The sequence below is a fragment of the Nerophis ophidion genome, linkage group LG11 (genome assembly GCF_033978795.1).
Source record: "Nerophis ophidion isolate RoL-2023_Sa linkage group LG11, RoL_Noph_v1.0, whole genome shotgun sequence".
NCBI classification, from domain to species: domain Eukaryota; kingdom Metazoa; phylum Chordata; class Actinopteri; order Syngnathiformes; family Syngnathidae; genus Nerophis; species Nerophis ophidion.
Window position 1 is genome coordinate 13,751,732 of NC_084621.1, and position 19,336 is coordinate 13,771,067.

The 19,336-nt window shown below is 41.5% G+C and overlaps 1 protein-coding gene across 2 annotated transcripts; it reads right to left on the reverse strand.

The window, feature by feature from the left end:
* Nucleotides 1-5: 5 nt before the first annotated feature.
* mrps15 (mitochondrial ribosomal protein S15) lies at nucleotides 6-18,167 on the reverse strand. Of its 2 annotated transcripts, none has more exons than XM_061915135.1 (8): nucleotides 17,897-18,167; nucleotides 15,392-15,454; nucleotides 15,216-15,291; nucleotides 9,069-9,117; nucleotides 4,635-4,719; nucleotides 4,497-4,555; nucleotides 2,182-2,373; nucleotides 6-208 (listed from the first exon to the last, which is right to left on the reverse strand). In XM_061915135.1, exons 1-8 carry the CDS (start codon nucleotides 18,003-18,005, stop codon nucleotides 74-76), a joined length of 768 nt encoding a protein of 255 aa, XP_061771119.1. In that variant the 5' UTR covers nucleotides 18,006-18,167; the 3' UTR covers nucleotides 6-73. The 2 variants fall into 2 exon arrangements, with proteins under 2 accessions (XP_061771119.1, XP_061771117.1); XM_061915133.1 differs by having other exon boundaries at nucleotides 15,392-15,460; nucleotides 17,897-18,161.
* Nucleotides 18,168-19,336: the final 1,169 nt, after the last annotated feature.

Consider the following 19,336-nt stretch of genomic DNA (forward strand, 5'->3'; position numbering starts at 1 on the left):
ACAAGTAATTATCTTTCTGTTTATTAGAGATTAATGGCAGATAGAGCAGAAGAGAGTCAAGTCGGATGGACATTTACTGGCTCTTAGCTTCTGTCTGAGGAGGAGGAGGAGGAGGAGGAGGAGGAGGAGGAGGAGCAGCAGCAGCAGCAGCAGCAGCATCGGCGGCGGCTTTTTTCTTCTGTTTCTTCTTCTGCACTTCCTGGAAGACCTGAGAGAGGAGACGCCAGACCACAATGTCAAGAGGAGACATTTGATGCACATGTTTTAGGTACACGCGTCACTGTTGACGCAATTCACAGGAAGAGTACATGATGTCCCAAACACTTAACAAGATTTGGAGGCTGAATAAGCTGACTGACAAATATTTCTAAATCTCTTTATAATAATGCGAATAATTGTATGTCTTGAGGCTTATTTTAAATGCATAAGTTGCACCCCCGGCCAAACTATGAAAAAAAACTGCGACATATAGTCCGAGAAATACGGTATATGTTCATCCAAAATGCAAAAATGCGTGGTTATCTGCGTGATGACAAATTGAACTGGAAGCAGTATTTTAGCTTTAGTTTTCAGCATAACAGAAACGTCTTTGTTCTGCAGGATAACGTCCACATTTTCAAAAGGAGGAGTAAAAAAGTCTTCCTTTCTGTCCAATACCACATGAAAGTGCTTGCTTTTTTGCCATCTTATTTGTCCAGCTTCCATACTCCTTTTTATACACTTTACAAGAAACACGTTGGCGGCAAACTCCGTAGCTTGCTCGCTTGTGCACGCTAGTTTTCTCAGACTCTTATTTTGGTAGCGCAGCCAGAATTAAGCAGCGCTTTTACTGTGAAGACAGGAACTGTGCAGTTGGTCTTTATAGTTTTGACGGCAGGTACGGCGCGAGAGTCTGTTGGAACAAAAAGTGTTTCTCGTCTTCCTGTCGGTCATTTTTTCTTAATACCGTATTTCCTTGAATTGCCGCCGGAGCTCTAATTAATTTAAAACCTCTTCTCACTCCAGCGCTTACCAAAGGCATGCGGTAAATTTAGGCCTGCGCTTAAAAATGTGTGTGTGATGTAAGGATACCATCATGAAAAGCACATTTAATAAAAAAAACGTTATTATGGTCTTACCTTTACTTATAAACGAAGTCCATGTGCAGCTCCTTCTGATCAAAAGCATCAATAACTTGTTTATAGAAGTCTTCCTTATCTTTCTTCACTTTTAAAAGTCTCTCTGTCTCAATGGAGATTTTCCTTTATTACATCCTGCTTCGATTGAAAGTCCAGTTTAGAAAACTGTTTTATTTTAGATATGTAATCCTCCATGTTAAAAGTGCAAGCGAGAGGAAAAAATAAACGATCGCTGCTCACTCTTGCTGATTGTTGTCACTTCTTCTGCAGCCGAGTAGTCGCAAGAAGGATCACTAGCGCCCTCTACCACCAGGAGGCAGGAGTCATTTAATGACTCATATTTGACACACGCAGCTACGGCATATTAATAAAACATAGCTGCTTACTGTTCTTTTTAGCATATTCAGTAGCGTGGACCTTAAATCCTACTGAATAGCTCTTAATCTTCTTCCCTTTATGTGATTTCAAATGATTGAAATCAGCCTCCTCCATTTTGAAAATGATGACAGGTGAAGTGTCACTCGTGACGTGACGAGTTTGACCCGGAGGAAATCCTAGGCATATTCTAATTATTTGTCGAAACGAGTTTGACCCGGCGGAAAATCTAGACATGCGCTAATAAAAATAATATTTTGCGAAACGAGTTTGACCCGGCAGTAATTCTAGGCCGGCGCATACTATATACCCGGCGGCAATTTAAGGAAATATGGTAAAGTTCTGGCAGCAGCCAGCGTCATCTCACAAGACCCTCGGGTGCCGTGAATGTCAATCAAGTGACAAAAGTTTGGTTTTGGTGAAGATTTAGGATCACTAATTGTTACATCTGTTTTTTTAATGCCTGGCTGGCGATCGACTGACATACCCTTCGCCAGACTGGGAGCTCGCGACCGACGTTCTGGGCACCCCTGTCCAACATGCAAAGAGTCCCTGGGATACAACTACCCTCACAAGAATGCGCAAAATGTAGGGATGGGGCTAAAAAGTAGGGTTGGGGGTGCATTGGTCCTGGCCCTAAGTCAACATGGATCACATTGTGGACTTCCATCTTTAGTATGAGACATACCTTTATACAAAAGGCCTTCTTGGCCACCCAGCGGCGAGTGGCTCTCCTGTAGTACTCTGGCGGGAAGGTGTAGGTGATGCCCAGCTGCTCGCACACAGTCTCGAAGGCGTCGTAGCGGACAAGCCTCAAGTTCTTCAACAACTTTTTCCTCCTGTCGATGGCCATGAGCATGCGTCTCTTATTGGCTTTGTCCTGGAATTTTAAGACGCTCGTGAAAACGAGGTATATACATACAAAAGACAAAAACAGTGAAGTTGGTACGTTGTGTAAATGGTAAATAAAAACTGAATACAATGATTAGCAAATCATTTTCAACTTATATTCAATTGAATAGACTGCAAATACAAGATATTTAATGTTCAAACTGAGAAAAATTACTTATTTCATGGCAGCAAAACATTGCAAAAAAGTTGGCACCGGGGCATTTTTTACCACTGTGTTACATGGCCTTTCCTATTAACAACACTCAGTAAACCTAAGGAACTGAGGAGACACATTTTTTAAGATTTTCATTTGGAATTCATTCCCATTCTTGCTTGATGTACAGCTTAAGTTGTTCAACAGTCCGGGGTCTCCGTTGTGGTATTTTAGGCTTCATAATGCGCCACACATTATTGATAGGAGACAGGTCTGGACTACAGGCAGGCCAGTCTAGTACCCGCACTCTTTTACTATGAAGCCACACTGTTGTAACACGTGGCTTGGCATAGTCTTGCTGAAATAATCAGGGGCGTCCATGAAAAAGACCTTGCTTGGATGACAACATATGTTGTTCCAAAATCTGTATGTACCTTTCAGCATTAATGGTGCTTTCACAGATGTGTAAGTTACCCATGCCTTGGGCACTAATGCACCCCCATGCCATCACAGATGCTGGCTTTTCAACTTTGCGCCTATAACAATCCGAATGGTTCTTTTTCTCTTTGCTCCGGAGGACACGATTTCCACAGTTTCCAAAAACCATTTGAAATGTGGACTGGTCAGACCATGGAACACTTTTCCACTTTGCATCAGTCCGTCTTAGATGAGCTCGGGCCCGGCGAAGACGACGGCGTTTCTGGGTGTTGTTGATTTTTTTTTTTTTTTTGAGACATGTTTAATCGATTTATTCATGAACAGACACGAACAGTTATTGAGTACATTAGTATTTGTTTCATAACATAGCATTTTGCCTTCACAACAGCTGCTCTTTACATGTGGACCCCCATCTCCCCGTCCTCCTCAGTCCTGATGTTAGACCTTCTAGAAGGCCGACTCGCTTTCACAGTGTTGGAAAGTCACGTTCCACAGACGAGTGAAACCCTGACATGTATTCTTCCACTCTGCTACTACTCCTCCACATGAAAGCGCCGGAGGACCCTCTTTCTGCGGAATGTTAGCCCCGTCGCCGTCGATCCTCCGCGAGCGCGCTATGACAATCAATGCACCTGATTGGTTTGCCTGCTGGAATGTTTGATATTTGAGGCCAGCCCCGCCAAGAGCGATGACTAGCGAGCGCAGCTGTTGTCGAAGAGCAAGGAGCACAAAAGACTTCACAAAAACCCCAACTATTTTAGCGGTAAACATGCTTCCAGAATTTGTCCCTCTAGTCTAGATCGTACGGAAGAAAAAAACTGGTCTATTAAAATACTATATACTGAGCCACGCAGCTCCAAGTATATAACCATGTTTTTTTTGTTGCTGTTGTTGTAAAGAAAACCCTTCAAATTCTCTTATAAGAAAATACAAAACATTATTATAAGGTGGTAAATTGCTTTTTGTTTTTATACATAAATATATATAGGGACTCCATGTTTGGAAGTAACAGTGTGTAACTGGGTGTTGTTGATAAATGGCTTTGCATAGTAGAGTTTTAACTTGCACTTACAGATGTAGCGACCAACTGTAGTTACTGACAGTGGTTTTCTGAAGTGTTACTGAGCCCATGTGGTGATATCCTTTACACAATATTTACGAAAAATTGCAAAGTTTCCCAGTATCTTGTCTTTGCGGTGTTTACAATTGAATATAGGCCGAAAAGGATTTGCAAATTGTATTCTGTTTTTAATTACCATGTACACAATGTGCCAACTTAACTGGTTTTGGGTTTTGTATTTAAACATGTGAAATCATCCTTAAAACCCACAGAAACCTACAGCTAAAAGTGTTGATCTCATAAAAATGTGTACATTTTCCAACCACAGCGATCGACACAGGATATCCTGCCGTGCACGTGGGCCAACGACCGGGGGTTGGGGAGGAAACACGTTCACACTCTAAAGCTCGTTGAAGTTTATTGTGCGGTGTCCCATCATGTCGACTCAACTCTGCCTCACCTTGTGATGTTTGAGTATATGCTCCTGTAGGTTCCGGATTCTTGCCGTGAGAATGGCCACTGCACACACACAAATGCTAAAGTCAGTGCGTGTGACAATCACAATGTGCTTGTGTGGGAGTAAAAAAAAACGACTCACCCTTCACTTCCACTGAGCTGCGGTCCTTTTCATCGCGCTGCACTTTTCTGATCAGCTGCTCCGTTTTCAGCCGGAGTTTTTCAGTCTGAGGGGACAAACGCACAACATCACCCTTGTGTGGTGTTCAGGTCTGTGGGACCCGTTTTAATGTTTCATTAAAAGAAAATGTATATAATAAATTAATTTTTCAAACTGAGACTCACTGACGTTGGCTCATTTTCAGTGAAGAACATATATCAGAATACATATTTAATGACCACACACCATACACCCCCTCTACACATTTCTATTACTTATAAGATGTCTGGGTCCTCTGGACCCGGGCCTAAGAGAAGTGTGGAAATTGGTGTTCTGTGTACCACCCACCCACACCCACACACAGCAGGCCTAGACAGGAGGAGGACAGAGTGTAAGTACACAGAACATCAGAGGGTCAAATGTGCGAGAAAATGAGAGCAGACAGTGTTGACAAACAATGTTGCAACCTTGTGTGGGAACTGCAGGTGCAGAAACACAAAAGAAGAATCCCTGCGGCATGCAGAAACTGGCAGAGAAATTTTCCGTGCAACGTTCATATTGTTTACCTTATCCCAATAAACATCTGTTCAGTATTTTAACAAAAAAGTGTTGGATTGTGAGGCATTAAAAACCCCAAAATGCAAGGGGTCCATCAGACCCACAAACGCTGGCCGAGTAACCACAATATGAACATTACACAAGGGTAACACTTGTGTAAGTGTCATCACTTCATAATGCAAAAGTGATTTACTGCAACTTTTTCAGTTTTGTGGCCTCATAATTATATCATCATCATTGTGTAAGATAGCGGGTAACATTGATAACAGGTCGGAGGAGAGCTTTAATTTGCTCCATACAATTTTTCATACATTCGTACCACACTGCAAAAAGTTATTTAAAAAAAAAAAAAAAAAAGAAAAAAAATACAAAAATTAAGGGTATTTTATTGGAACTAAGCACAATGATCTTCCAATAGAAGAAGAAAATCTGGCTTGTCAAGCCTTTCCAAAACAGGTCAAATTAGCTAACCTCAATGAACCCATAAATAGCCTAAAATAAGTATATTCTCACTTATACCAAGTGCACTTTTCTTGGTAGAAAATACAAGACGAGACCTTTTTGCTCAATATGTTGTAAAATATTCTTAAATAAAGTCGATGCTAGTGCCATTATCTTCTTGACATAATAATATGCGCTCAGCATTACATTTCTTGAAACTAGCAAACTTATACTAAAAACTAATTTATTGTTCTTAATGGAAAGGCAACAAGGCAACCGCTTGTTACTCTCGGGGTCTCCTAGCCGCTCAGGCAAATCATATAGTCTAAAAATGTATTTTTCCATCGACAACATGACATCATCGCACCAAGTGCGTGCTCTTTCAGTCAATTAGTGCGCATATATGTGCTGAAAATTTTAATTTTCCTGAAGGAACTCTCCTGACGGAATAAATAAAGTACTATCTAATACAGGGGCGCTCACACTTTTTCTGCAGGCGAGCTACTTTTCAATTGACCAAGTCGAGGAGATCTACCTCATTCCTATTTATAATTTATATTTATTTATTTATGAAAGAGACATTTTTGTTAACAAGTTAATGGTGTTTAATGATAATACAAGCATGTTTAACCCACATAGATTCCTTTCTTTCATGAAGACAAGAATATAAGTTGGTGTATTACCTGATTCTGATGACTTGCATTGATTGGAATTAGACAGTGGTGCTGATAACGTCCGCATTTTCAAATGGAGGAAAAAAAAAGTCCTCCTTTCTGTCCAATACCACATGAAAGTGGTTGGATTTGGCATCTCATTTGTCCAACTTGCATACTCGTTTTCAAACACTTTGTTATGAGAGTAGCATATGTGTGTGGCCCTTTAATGTCTGGCAGCAGGTGAGTGACGTCAGTGAGTGTGTGGGTGGGCAAGCAAGTGAGAAAGCGGTCGCTGAGGGCGGAGGAGAAATACATTGGCATCAAACTCCGTAGCTTGCTAGCTTGTGCACGCTAGCTTTCTGAGACTCTTATTTTGTTAGCACAGGCAGGATGAAACAGGTCTTTTATGGTGAAGACAGGAACTGTGCAGTCGGTCTTTAGAGTTTTGACAGTAGGTACGGAGTCTCTAGAAATAAAATGTGTTTCTCTGCGTCCGCCCTGTTAGTGATTTTTTTCTTAAATATGAGCTCGCAGCAGCCAGCGTCATCTCACAAGATCCTCGGGTGCCGAGAATGTCAAACAACTGACGAAAGTGAAGTCTTGGTATGATTGTTCATTTTTATGTCTATTTTTTAATGCCTGGCTTGAGATCGACTGACACACCCTCCGAGATCGACCAGTCGATCGCGATCGACGTAATGGGCACCCCTGATCTAATATATACAGCCCGGCCAACAATTTTTTCTTTTGTAATTTTGAAGAATTTATCTGAATGTGCAGGAACTACTTCTGTTCAAAGTTGTTAGAAATGTCACTTGTTAAATGTTTGATTGATTGATACTTTTATTAGTAGATTGCATAGTACAGTACATATTCCGTACAATCGACCACTAAATGGTAACACCCCAATAAGTTTTTCAACTTGTTTAAGTCGGGGTCCACGTTAATCAATTCATGGTAAAAATTAATTAGTCACTTTACTGTACTATGCCAACTGTACATCTATAGGAGTACTTATTTTCTATTGTTTCATTGAAAATAAAACTGCAAAGTCCATTTGGCTGTTTTAATAATGAGACACAATTGTGTCAAAGTCATGATTTTTTTTTCCTGCTTGAAATAAGAAATTATTACTTTAAAAAAGTAGTTGTATATTTGTGAGTGTTAATGAGATGGCTTTGCATCAGTTGATATTCTGGTTTCAAGCATGTTTTACTCAATATATGTCATCATTTTTTTTTTCCCAAGATGGCACTGCTGTAGTGGCTGCTGTTGGCAGGAGCTTTGTGCTCTTGTGTCATCCTTTTGTGTTTCCCTCTTGTTTTCATGTGTTATTATATATATATATATATATATATATATATATATATATATAATAACACATGAAAAAATAATATATATATATATATATATATATATATATATATATATATTATTTTTTTTGCCTTTTGGTCCGGGACCCTTGGGGACTGTCTGACAAAGGGTGGCACTTTCGTGACCTCTGTGGTGCTTTTTTGTGGACTTCTGGATCTGCCTCCCGGGAGCCTTTCGGCCATGGAGACCAGCTGCTGGGCCTCTGCCACACCGGAGTTGGTTTGGAGGGACTGGAGGAGATGTGGATGAGGGGACAGGACTGCGGAGCTAGCACTGAGCGCTGGGACGGAGAGGCTTCGCGGTGTCTTGGCTGGGTGAGCAGGTGTCGGACACCTCAGTCACCTTGGACGTATCCTCGCTCATCCATGCGGACTGGACATTGGCCGATAGTGGAGTCGGCTGTCTTGGTTGCTTTGTTGGGTCTGCTTCTGTCTCTGGCCATGCTCCCTCCACCCCAGCGGACGATTGCGTGGAACACCGCAGAGGCCACCACAATTGATATGTTTCTTTTACTTTTTATTCATAGCTGTATGTAGAAGTGTCTGGTTGTATCTGCTGCTTTAATGTCTTTAATGTCCTCTGTGTTCTTTGATGTTTCCCTTTTACACACATGTAAGAGGGATGTGTACTATGGCTATGATTTGTTTTTTTTCCTTGGCCTCAGTCTGCACCCCCTCTTCAGGGCCCAGGCTAAGACTGATTTTTTTATTTTATTTTAATCTTATATTTTTTTCTTCCATTCCCTTCTTTCCCCCACACCCCTTGTTTACCTGTATCTCGTCTTTTTTTTTGTAAGGGGCGCTGGAAGCCGGCAGACCCGTCAGTGATCCTGTTCTGTCTCTCTGTAATGTCTGTCTGATCTTGAATGGGATTGTGCTGAAAATTTTAATTTTCCTGAAGGAACTCTCCTGAGGGAATAAATAAAGTACTATCTAACCTAATCTAATCTAATGAAATCTCAGCAACAAGATGTAATATCTTACTGAGATCATTAAGGACCAAATCCCTTAAAACAAGTAAAACACTAACATAAAATCTGCTTATAGAGAAGAATGATCTTATCAGACAGAAAATAAGCAAATATCACTCTTATTTCAGATATTTTATCTTACTTAGTTTTCAGTTTATTATTAATAGTATTAGTATTATTAATTTACAACGGCATTCTTTTTGTATTGTTTCAGTTACACAAATTCCTTTGTGATCTCACCCAGAAGGTCATCAGCTCTGGACCCCGACTTAAACAAGTTGAAAAACTTATTGGGGTGTTACCATTTTGTGGTCGATTGTACGGAATATGTACTGTACTGTGCAATCTACTAATAAAAGTTTCAATCAATCAAAGCTGTTATCCCAATCTTGCGGTTAGAAGTCATCAGGTACTTACATGATTGGCCAGCTCCAATGAAAGAAGTCTTTTGACAATACCGTCTGTCCTGGAGGGAAAAAAAATAATTAATTGCAATCAATAGAGACTAATTATGAACGCATCAATTACGGATGATGCGATCAAGGTTTTGTGCTGTTAAATCTGATACCGACCATCCATCGTTGTGACATCGACCGATAACAGTACTGATCACATGTATTAACTGTACATTTTTATTTGTTTTTATGGCGAGTGATATTGATAGTTTAACAGTATCAAAACAACACTCATACTCCTTATTTTCTTTTTACATAAAGTTGTTTGAGCAAAACAAAGTCAGTACCGTATTTTTCGGATTATAAGTCGCTCCGGAGTCTACGTCGCACCGGCCGAAAATGCATTAAAAAAAAAGGAAAAAAAACATATATACGTCGAACTGGAGTATAAGTCGCAATTTTGGGGGAAATGTATTTGATGAAATCCAACACCAAGAATAGACATTTGAAAGGCAATTTAAAATAAATAAAGAATAGAGAACCACAGTCATAATAAGTGTACTTTATATGAGGCATAAATAACCAACTGCTATGTTAACCTAACATATTATGGTAATATGTATACTCTAGCCTTTAAATAGACCTCCTTTTTAGACCAGTTGATCTGCCGCTTCTTTTCTTTCTCCTATGTCCCCCCCCTCCCTTGTGGAGGGGGTCCGGTCCGATGACCATGGATGAAGTACTGGCTGTCCAGAGTCGAGACCCAGGATGGACCGCTCGTCGGGACCCAGGATGGACCGGTTGGGGACATCTCTACGCTGCTGATCCGCCTCCGCTTGAGATGGTTTCCTGTGGACGGGACTCTCGCTGCTGTCTTGGATCCGCTTGAACTGAACTCTCGCGGCTGTGTTGGAGCCACTATGGATTGAACTTTCACAGTATCATGTTAGACCCGCTCGACATCCATTGCTTTCGGTCCCCTAGAGGGGGGGGGGTTGCCCACATCTGAGGTCCTCTCCAAAGTTTCTCATAGTCAGCATTGTCACTGGCGTCCCACTGGATGTGAATTCTCCCTGCCCACTGGGTGTGAGTTTTCCTTGCCCTTTTGTGGGTTCTTCCGAGGATGTTGTAGTCGTAATGATTTGTGCAGTCTTTTGAGACATTTGTGATTTGGGGCTATATAAATAAACATTGATTGATGGTAAGAGTCATTCAAATAACTATAACATATTGAACATGCTATACCTTTACGAAACTATCTCTCACTCGGAATCCATAAATCCCATGAAATATTCTTCCTCGATGTCGCTTCTAAAGAACTCTGCCAACTCCAAAGGTATGCGCCGCTTCCTCTTGTCCTTTTCTGCTGCATATTTCACTACGTCCAGCTTGTCACCTGCACTACATGATTTCCTTTTCAACGCCATTTTTGTTCAGCCCTTCTCACTTTTTAATAAGTTACCGCCAACGAAAAAAATGATCCATTTTAATAGCTACGGAAGTAGCATATAGCAGTTAGCATCCCATGACCCACAATGCACTTCTGCCATGACCCTCCTCTGCCGAATTCTAATTGGTTGGCGTATATGTGACGATTGCTGACATTTTCTTCGCCTCTTCCGCGAATGAGATAAATAATATTATTTGATATTTTACGGTAATGTGTTAATAATTTCACACATAAGTCGCTCCTGAGTATAAGTCGGCCAAACTATGAAAAGAAACTGTGACTTATAACCCGAAAAATACGGTAGTACACAATAACTAAACAAAAGCCAAAACGACTATCTACTACCCATCTTGCCCTTTAAGTCCTCCTGTTTCCTGAGTTTGTGAAACATTAACAAACACAACAAAAATAGCAACCTAATCGCTCAAGTATTATATTCTGATAACCTTAGTTTTGACAACACCTCCAACTTATTGATAAAGTCACCCTCCCCTTACGTGTTGTGTACTTCTGGCCGTGACAATGCTAACACAGCAAGAGTAGTTACTCTTATTACTCTATTGTTTCATTTCTTTTCTTACTTTCTACTGTAACATGGTTTTGTCGACACTTCACAAATTTACTGACTTCTTATTTCTTGGTGTTAAAGTTAGCTTGGAAGTTAGCTTAGCTATTGGCAAGTCGGCTTCTGTCTTGCTATCGGCGTGTAACATGTTTAGTCTCATTCTTCTGTGATATTGGATGCTACCTCAGTAGAAGTATTTAAGTCCCGTCTTAAAACTCATTTGTATACTCTTGCCTTTAAATGGACCCCCCTTTTAGACCAGTTGATCTGCCGTTTCTTTTCTTGTGGAGAGAGGGGGCACAGGTTCGGTGACCATGGATGAAGTGCTGGCTGTCCAGAGTTGGGAGCCGGGGTGGACCGCTCGCCTGTGCATCGGTTGGGGACATCTCTGCGCTGCTGACCCGTCTCCGCTCGGGATGTTCTCCTGCTGGCCCCACTATGGACTGGACTCCCACTATTACGTTAGATCCACTATGGACTGGACTCTCACTATTATGTTAGATCCACTGTGGACTGAACTCGCACACTATTATACTAGATCCACTATGGACTGGACTCTCACACTATTATGTTAGATCCACTATGGACTGGACTCTCACTATTATGTTAGATCCACTGTGGACTGAACTCTCACACTATTATGTTAGATCCACTATGGACTGGATTCTCACACTATTATGTTAGATCCACTATGGACTGGACACTCACACTATTATGTTACATCCACTATGGACTGGACTCACACTATTATGTTAGATCCACTATGGACTGGACTCTCACTATTATGTTAGATCCACTATGGACTGGACTCTCACACTATTATGTTAGATCCACTATGGACTGGACTCTCACACTATTATGTTAGATCCACTATGGACTAGACTCTCACTATTATGTTAGATCCACTATGGACTGGACTCTCACACTATTATGTTAGATCCACTATGGACTGGACTCTCACACTATTATGTTAGATCCACTATGGACTGGACACTCACACTATTATGTTACATCCACTATGGACTGGACTCACACTATTATGTTAGATCCACTATGGACTGGACTCTCACTATTATGTTCGATCCACTATGGACTGGACTCTCACACTATTATGTTAGATCCACTATGGACTGGACTCTCACACTATTATGTTAGATCCACTATGGACTGGACTCTCACTATTATGTTAGATCCACTATGGACTGGACTCTCACTATTATGTTAGGTCCATTATGGACTGGACTCTCACACTATTATGTTAGATCCACTATGGACTGGACTCTCACACTATTATGTTAGATCCATTATGGACTGGACACTCACACTATTATGTTAGATCCACTATGGACTGGACTCTCACACTCTTATGTTTGATCCACTATGGACTGGACTCTCACTATTATGTTAGATGCACTATGGACTGGACTCTCACACTATTATGTTAGATCCACTATGGCATGGACTCTCACACTATTATGTTAGATCCACTATGGACTGGACTCTCACACTATTATGTTAGATCCACTATGGACTGGACTCTCACTCTTATGTTAGATCCACTCCGGACTGGACTCTCACTATTATGTTAGATCCACTATGGACTAGACTCTCACTATTATGTTGGATCCACTATGGACTGGACTCTCACCATTATGTTGGATCCACTATAGACTGGACTCTGACTATTATGTGTGATCCACTATGGACTGGACTTTCACAATATTATGCTCGATCCACTCGACGTCCATTGCACCAGTCCCCTTGGGGGATGGGGGGTCACCCACATCTGTGGTCCTCTCCAAGGTTTCTCATTGTTTTCCTTGCACTGATGTGGGATCTGAACAGAGGATGTTGTTGTGGCTTGTGCAGCCCTTTGAGACACCTGTGATTTAGGGCTATATGAATAAACATTGATTGATTGATTGATTGGTTATTGGTATTTTTGTAGGTACAAATTGATGGATAACTTGCTTTGAAATCGTAAGCCGAGGGATGAAAGCTTTTTATTTTTATTTTATATAAATTATCCTACAATTACAGATGCTTTTTTTTTTTCAATTTTCAGAGATCTAATTTAAAAAAAATTTTTAGGCCATCTCTTTGCTTTCTTGGTGCACGTATGTGTCATACGTCAGCAACAAAAAGGAGGTTTTGTAACCTGTATGCAGTTTTGTTAAGGTGTTGTTATTTTTCCACCAAATAAGCCATTACAAAAATCAGTTTGAATCGAGTATCGATTGTGAATCAAATCCTCACCCAAAGAATGGGAATCGAATGGCAAGGTGCCCAAAGATTCACACCAATAACTAAAAATGTCCGACAATGGATTTTTTGCCAATATCCAATATTCCGATATTGTCCAACCCTTAATTATCGATTACGATATTATAATTATCGATTACGATATTAACTGATACTGATATATACAGTCATAAAATTAACACATTATTATGCCTAATTTGGTTGTGATGAGATGGCGACTTGTCCAGGGTGTACCCTGCCTTCCGCCCGATTGTAGCTGAGATAGGCACCAGCGCCTCCCGCGACTCCAAAGGGAATAAGCGGTAGAAAATGGATGGATGGATGGTTGTGATGCCGCGCGGGATGCATTAAACAATGTAACAAGGTTTTCCAAAATAAATCAACTCAAGTTATGGAAAAAAATGCCAACATGGCACTGCCATATTTATTATTGAAGTCACAAAGTGCATTTTTTTTTTTAACATGCCTCAAAACAGCAGCTTGGAATTTGGGACATGCTCTCCCTGAGAGAGCATGACGAGGTTGAGGTGGGTGAGGTTTATGGTAGGGAGTAGCGGGGGTGTATATTGTAGCGTCCCGGAAGAGTTAGTGCCGCAAGGGGTTCTAGGTATTAATTCTGTTGTGTTTATGTTGTGTTACGGTGCGGATGTTCTCCCGAAATGTGTTTGTCATTCTTGTTTGGTGTGGGTTCACAGTGTGGCGCATATTTGTAACAGTGTTAAAGTTGTTTATACGGCCACCCTCAGTGTGACCTGTATGGCTGTTGACCAAGTATGCTTTGCATTCACTTGAGTGCGTGAAAAGCCGTAGATATTATGTGATTGGGCCGGCACACTAAGGCAGTGCCTTTAAGGTTTATTGGTGCTCTGTACTTCTGTACAGCCGCGTTTCAAAAAGTCATTCATTTTATTTTTTGAAGCCGATAATTTCCGATATTACATTTTAAAGCATTTATCAGCCGATATTATCGGACAATCTCTAGCAATAACAATTGAATATTTGTATATATAGCAAAGTTAAAACACATGAAATTTCATGTATTAGATTTTTTTTTTCTGTCAATATGGAAACAATGCAATAATTTAGTAAGAAAGATGAAGTATCTACATTATTCCCAGGCTTTCGCAAGCCACATTAAATGACGTGTCGGGGTGGATTTGGCCCCCGGGCCTTGAGTTTGACACGTGTGGTTTATGGAAACACATATTTAGCTGCTATCTTGTCCGCCGAGGGACTAAAACGAAATACACCGTCAACCGGAATGTATCTATGTTTGAAATCGGCATAAATAGACTTTTAAATAGACTCCCTTTTTAGACCAGTTGATCTGCCGTTTCTTTTCTTTTTCTCCTATGTCCCACTTTCCCTTGTGGAGGGGGTCCGGTCCGATCCAGTGGCCATGTACTGCTCGCCTGTGTATCGGCTGGGGACATCTCTGCGCTGCTGATCCGCCTCCGCTTGGGATGGTTTCCTGCTGGCTCCGCTGTGAACGGGACTCTCGCTGCTGTGTTGGATCCGCTTTGGACTGGACTCTTGCGACTGTGTTGGATCCATTATGGATTGAACTTTCACAGTATCATGTTAGACCCGCTCGACATCCATTGCTTTCCTCCTCTCCAAGGTTCTCATAGTCATCATTGTCACCGACGTCCCACTGGGTGTGAGTTTTTCCTTGCCCTTATGTGGGCCTACCGAGGATGTCGTAGTGGTTTGTGCAGCCCTTTGAGACACTAGTGATTTAGGGCTATATAAGTAAACATTGATTGCTTGATTGAAATGATTACGTACATTCCACAAAAATCACCCAGTACTGATCAGCGGTGGATCGATCCGCACATCCCTAATATTAATGTTTAATGTTGCAAAGTCATTAGCTGTGTGTTGGTGTTTACGTTTGAGCCAGGGGTACAGCCGCATAGTCCATCTTCAACATGGTGGGAGGAAGGTCGCTGAGTTGACTCTGGGGGCCTTGAGGGCAATAAATAAAAATATTAATAAAAGTATCAGTTGTCCCAATGTACAAAAAAGTACCAAATACTAAAATTGATATTTGAAACTCATAACATACCTGGGTCTTTTTTCTTGGCTGTGCGAGCATATTGTCGTACTAATGGTGGAGAGGTAAAGCTCCCTGACACTGTGGAGAGAAGACATTCATATATTAATGCGTGTTTCTACGTGTAAACTGTGCAAAGAAGTAGTTTACTGTGATCAATCAAAATTCCAAACTATGAATAATCTGACAATAATAATCGTTTGACGGCACTAACGCGAACATGAGTTTTATTTTGATATATTTGGAAATAACCATGGCATTGATACATAATACCCTTTTTTTTCTTTTAAAACATCCATCCATTTCCTACCGCTTGTCCCTATCGGGGACATATTCCCTTATTCCGTAAGTTTCTTTACCCGTGCAAAATCAAACGCGATTAATGTAGATCAAAAAGTAATATTTCATCGTGATGAATCAAAATTAATCCACAGCTACCTTGGGATGAATTTGATTACATATTTAAATTCCATCCATCCATCAATTTTCAACCGCTTGTTCCTTTTGAGGTCGCGGGGGTCGCTGGAGCCTATCTCAGCTGCATTCGGGCGGAAGGCGGCGTACATCCTGGACATGTCGCATGGCCAACACACACAAGTTATTTGGCACAATTAAAACAATAATAATAATTAAAAAAAAATTATATATATATATATATATACATTTTTTTTTTTACTACTTTACTAAACGAAAACTGCAGGTATTTTATTTTGATATATTTGGAAATAACCATGGCATTGATGCATAATACTTATTTTCTTATTTTAAAACAGCCATCCATTTTCTCCCGCTTGTCCCTTTTGGGGTCGCTGCAGCCTTTCTCAGCTGCATTCGGGCGGAAAGCGAGGTACACCCTGGACAAATCTCTACCTCGTCACAGGGCCAACACAGATAGACGGACAAATTATTTGGCATAATGAAAAAAATAATAAATAAATATATATATATATTTTTAAATTGAATTATTATTATTTTTTCTATTTCACTAAATGAAAACTACAGGTATTTCTTTTTACATATTTGGAAATAACCTTGGCATTACAACATTATACTTATTTTTTTTTAATTGTTAAACATCAACCCATCCATTTTCTACCACTTTGGACGGGACTCTCACTACTGTGTTGGATCCACTTTCGACTGGACTCTCACGGTTGTGTTGGATCCACTGTGGATTGGACTTTCACAGTATCATGTTAAACCCGCTCGACATCCATTGCTTTCAGTCCCCTGAGGGGTGGGGGGGTGTTGCCCACATATGCTGTCCTCTCCAAGGTTTTCTCATAGTCATCATTGTAACCGACGTCCCACTGGGTGTGAGTTTTCCTTGCCCTTATGTGGGCTCTACCGAGGATGTCGTTGTGGTTTGTGCAGCCCTTTGAGACACTAGTGACAAGGGACGGCGTGGCGCAGTGAAGAGTGGCCGTGCGGAACCCGAGGGTCCCTGGCTCAATCCCCACCTCGTCACGTCTGTTGTGTCCTGAGCGAGACACTTCACCCTTGCTCCTGATGGTTGCTGGTTAGCACCTTTCATGGCAGCTCCCTCCATCTGTGTGTGTGAATGGGTAAATGTGGAAGTAGTGTCAAAGCGCTTTGAGTACCTTGAAAGTAGAAAAGTGCTATACAAGTACAACCCATTTATCTTTTATTCATTTATTACTGATTTAGGGCTATTTAAATAAACTTTGATTGATGATTGAATAACATCTACGGCTTTTAGAGGCTTCACGGTGGCAGAGGGGTTAGTGCGTCTGCCTCACAATACGAAGGTCCTGAGTAGTCCTGGGTTCAATCCCGGGCTCGGGATCTTTCTGTGTGTAGTTTGGATGTCCTCCCCGTGAATGCGTGGGTTCCCTCTGGGTACTCCGGCTTCCTCCCACCCCCAAAGACATGCACCTGGGGATAGGCCCCTCCCACCTCCAAAGACATGCACCTGGGGATGGGCCCCTCCCTGGGGATGAGCCCCTCCCACCTCCAAAGACATGCACCAGGGGATAGGTTGATTGGCAACACTAAATGGTCCCTAGTGTGTGAATGTGAGCGTGAATGTTGTCTATCTGTGTTGGCCCTGCGATGAAGTGGCGACTTGTCCAGGGTGTACTCGCCTTCCGCCCGATTGTAGCTGAGATAGGCACCAGCACCCCCCGCAACCCCAAAAGGAAATTAAGCGGTAGTAAAATGTATGGATGGATGGGCTTTTAGAGAGTGCAGTGCACAACTGCGCACACAAAAGCTGTATATATACTCCTCCCCTCTTAACCACGCCCCTTACACCCAACCTCTTGAAATCGGAGGTCTCAAGGTTATGCGTGTAAGTGGTGTACCTAATGTAGTGGCCGTCTGCACATGCGCAGTTAGCTGTCACTACGAGACTGTTTGCTAGCAAACGATGCTACTTGTTTGCTGACACGCAACAATGGATGATAACATTCGACATAGAAAAAACGTATCACTAAAGTTGTTATTACCCGATATATTTGAACAAATAGTGCGGTATTTACTCCTGTGAAAACATACCACGGCTGACTTTGGGTCCCGACAGCACAGGGCCGCGGAGGGCGCTACTCTCTCGCAGAATGGCCGACGAGGACTTGAAAATAGTCCGCAAGGTGATGTTAGTAAACATGGCTCACTTTCTAATTGACAAGTCACAAATGTAAGAGACGCGACTCAGGACTCGCACTCGTCTCCTATTTCTGCGTCGCCATTTTGGATAGACCAGACTAGTTGCTGTCGATTGGAGCCGAGGGAGGATCCCAGAACACATCGATCCGGAGGAGCGGAACAGGGTGGATCCCAGATCAGGAGGAGCGGGACAGGGAGGATCCCAGAACACATCGACCAGGAGGAGCGGGACAGGGAGGATCCAAGAACACATTGATCAGGAGGAGCGGGACAGGGAGGATCCCAGAGCACATCGATCAGGAGGAGTGGAACAGGGAGAATCCCAGAACACATCGATCAGGAGGAGTGGAACAGGGAGGATCCCAGAACACATCGACCAGGAGGAGTGGAACAGGGAGGATCCCAGAACACATCGATCAGACACAGCAGGAGGAGTGAGTTTGTGTTTATTTGGAACATGCAAGCATACATGTATCATACATGATACATGACAAAAACTGGAAATTGTCATGTATCATACGTGATACATGACAATTTCCAGTTTTTCTATTCAATATGTTGGAAAAGGAGTAGGAAAAATGCAGAGCTTATTTAATCCTACTCATTTTCTTTTACATAAAAGTTGCTAGAACTTTTGTTCACTTCCTGTTCTCAATTTATTCACAATATACTCCATAAGTAATCACAACAAATAAATAAATAAATAATATTGGGTGAAGTAAGCCACATTTCATATTGGGGAGATGAGTAAGTTTATTTTGAAAATGAACGGATGGATGAAATAAATTCAGAATGTCAGAATGGGGGGGGGACGATGGCGTGGTTGGTATGGGGGGCGTGGTTAAGAGGGGAGGAGTATAATTCAACAACTCGAGTATTTCATATATATATATGAAATACTTGACTTTCAGTGAATTCTAGTTATATATATATTTATTTTATGATATATATATATATATATATAAATAAAATAAATAGTTGAATTTCTGACGGCACCTATCAAATACACAGTAATAAAAACACAGTGGTTCTACTAACTGTACTGTGCTTGCTGGTTACTAAAAAAAACAACAACACTTACCTTTCAGTATTTGAGTAACCTTTGTTCTGCCATTTGCGTACTGTCGAGCGTTCTCCGAATCCGGGAACATCCTTCACGGATTTGTTGTAGACATCTGCAAATGTGAACGGGATGTTGCTTCCAGGTATCAGCATAGCCATCTTTGTCTCAGCATAAGTTACACCATCGGGTCTCCATTTTGCAAGATGGCCCATAATATTAGGTTGTGAACGATTCTGCGCTGCGGACGCTTTGTGCTTCGCTGACCGTTC

Excerpts from the sequence above, each read along its gene's own strand:
- mrps15 (XM_061915133.1), bottom strand. The coding sequence starts at position 18,005 with ATGTTTACTAACATCACCTTGCGGACTATTTTCAAGTCCTCGTCGGCC. Across the intron at positions 9,118-15,215 it reads GCTGTACCCCTGGCTCAAAC|GACAGACGGTATTGTCAAAA; the intron begins GTAAACACCAAC and ends TTTTCCCTCCAG. Across the intron at positions 4,556-4,634 it reads CAGCTCAGTGGAAGTGAAGG|TGGCCATTCTCACGGCAAGA; the intron begins GTGAGTCGTTTT and ends GTGTGTGTGCAG.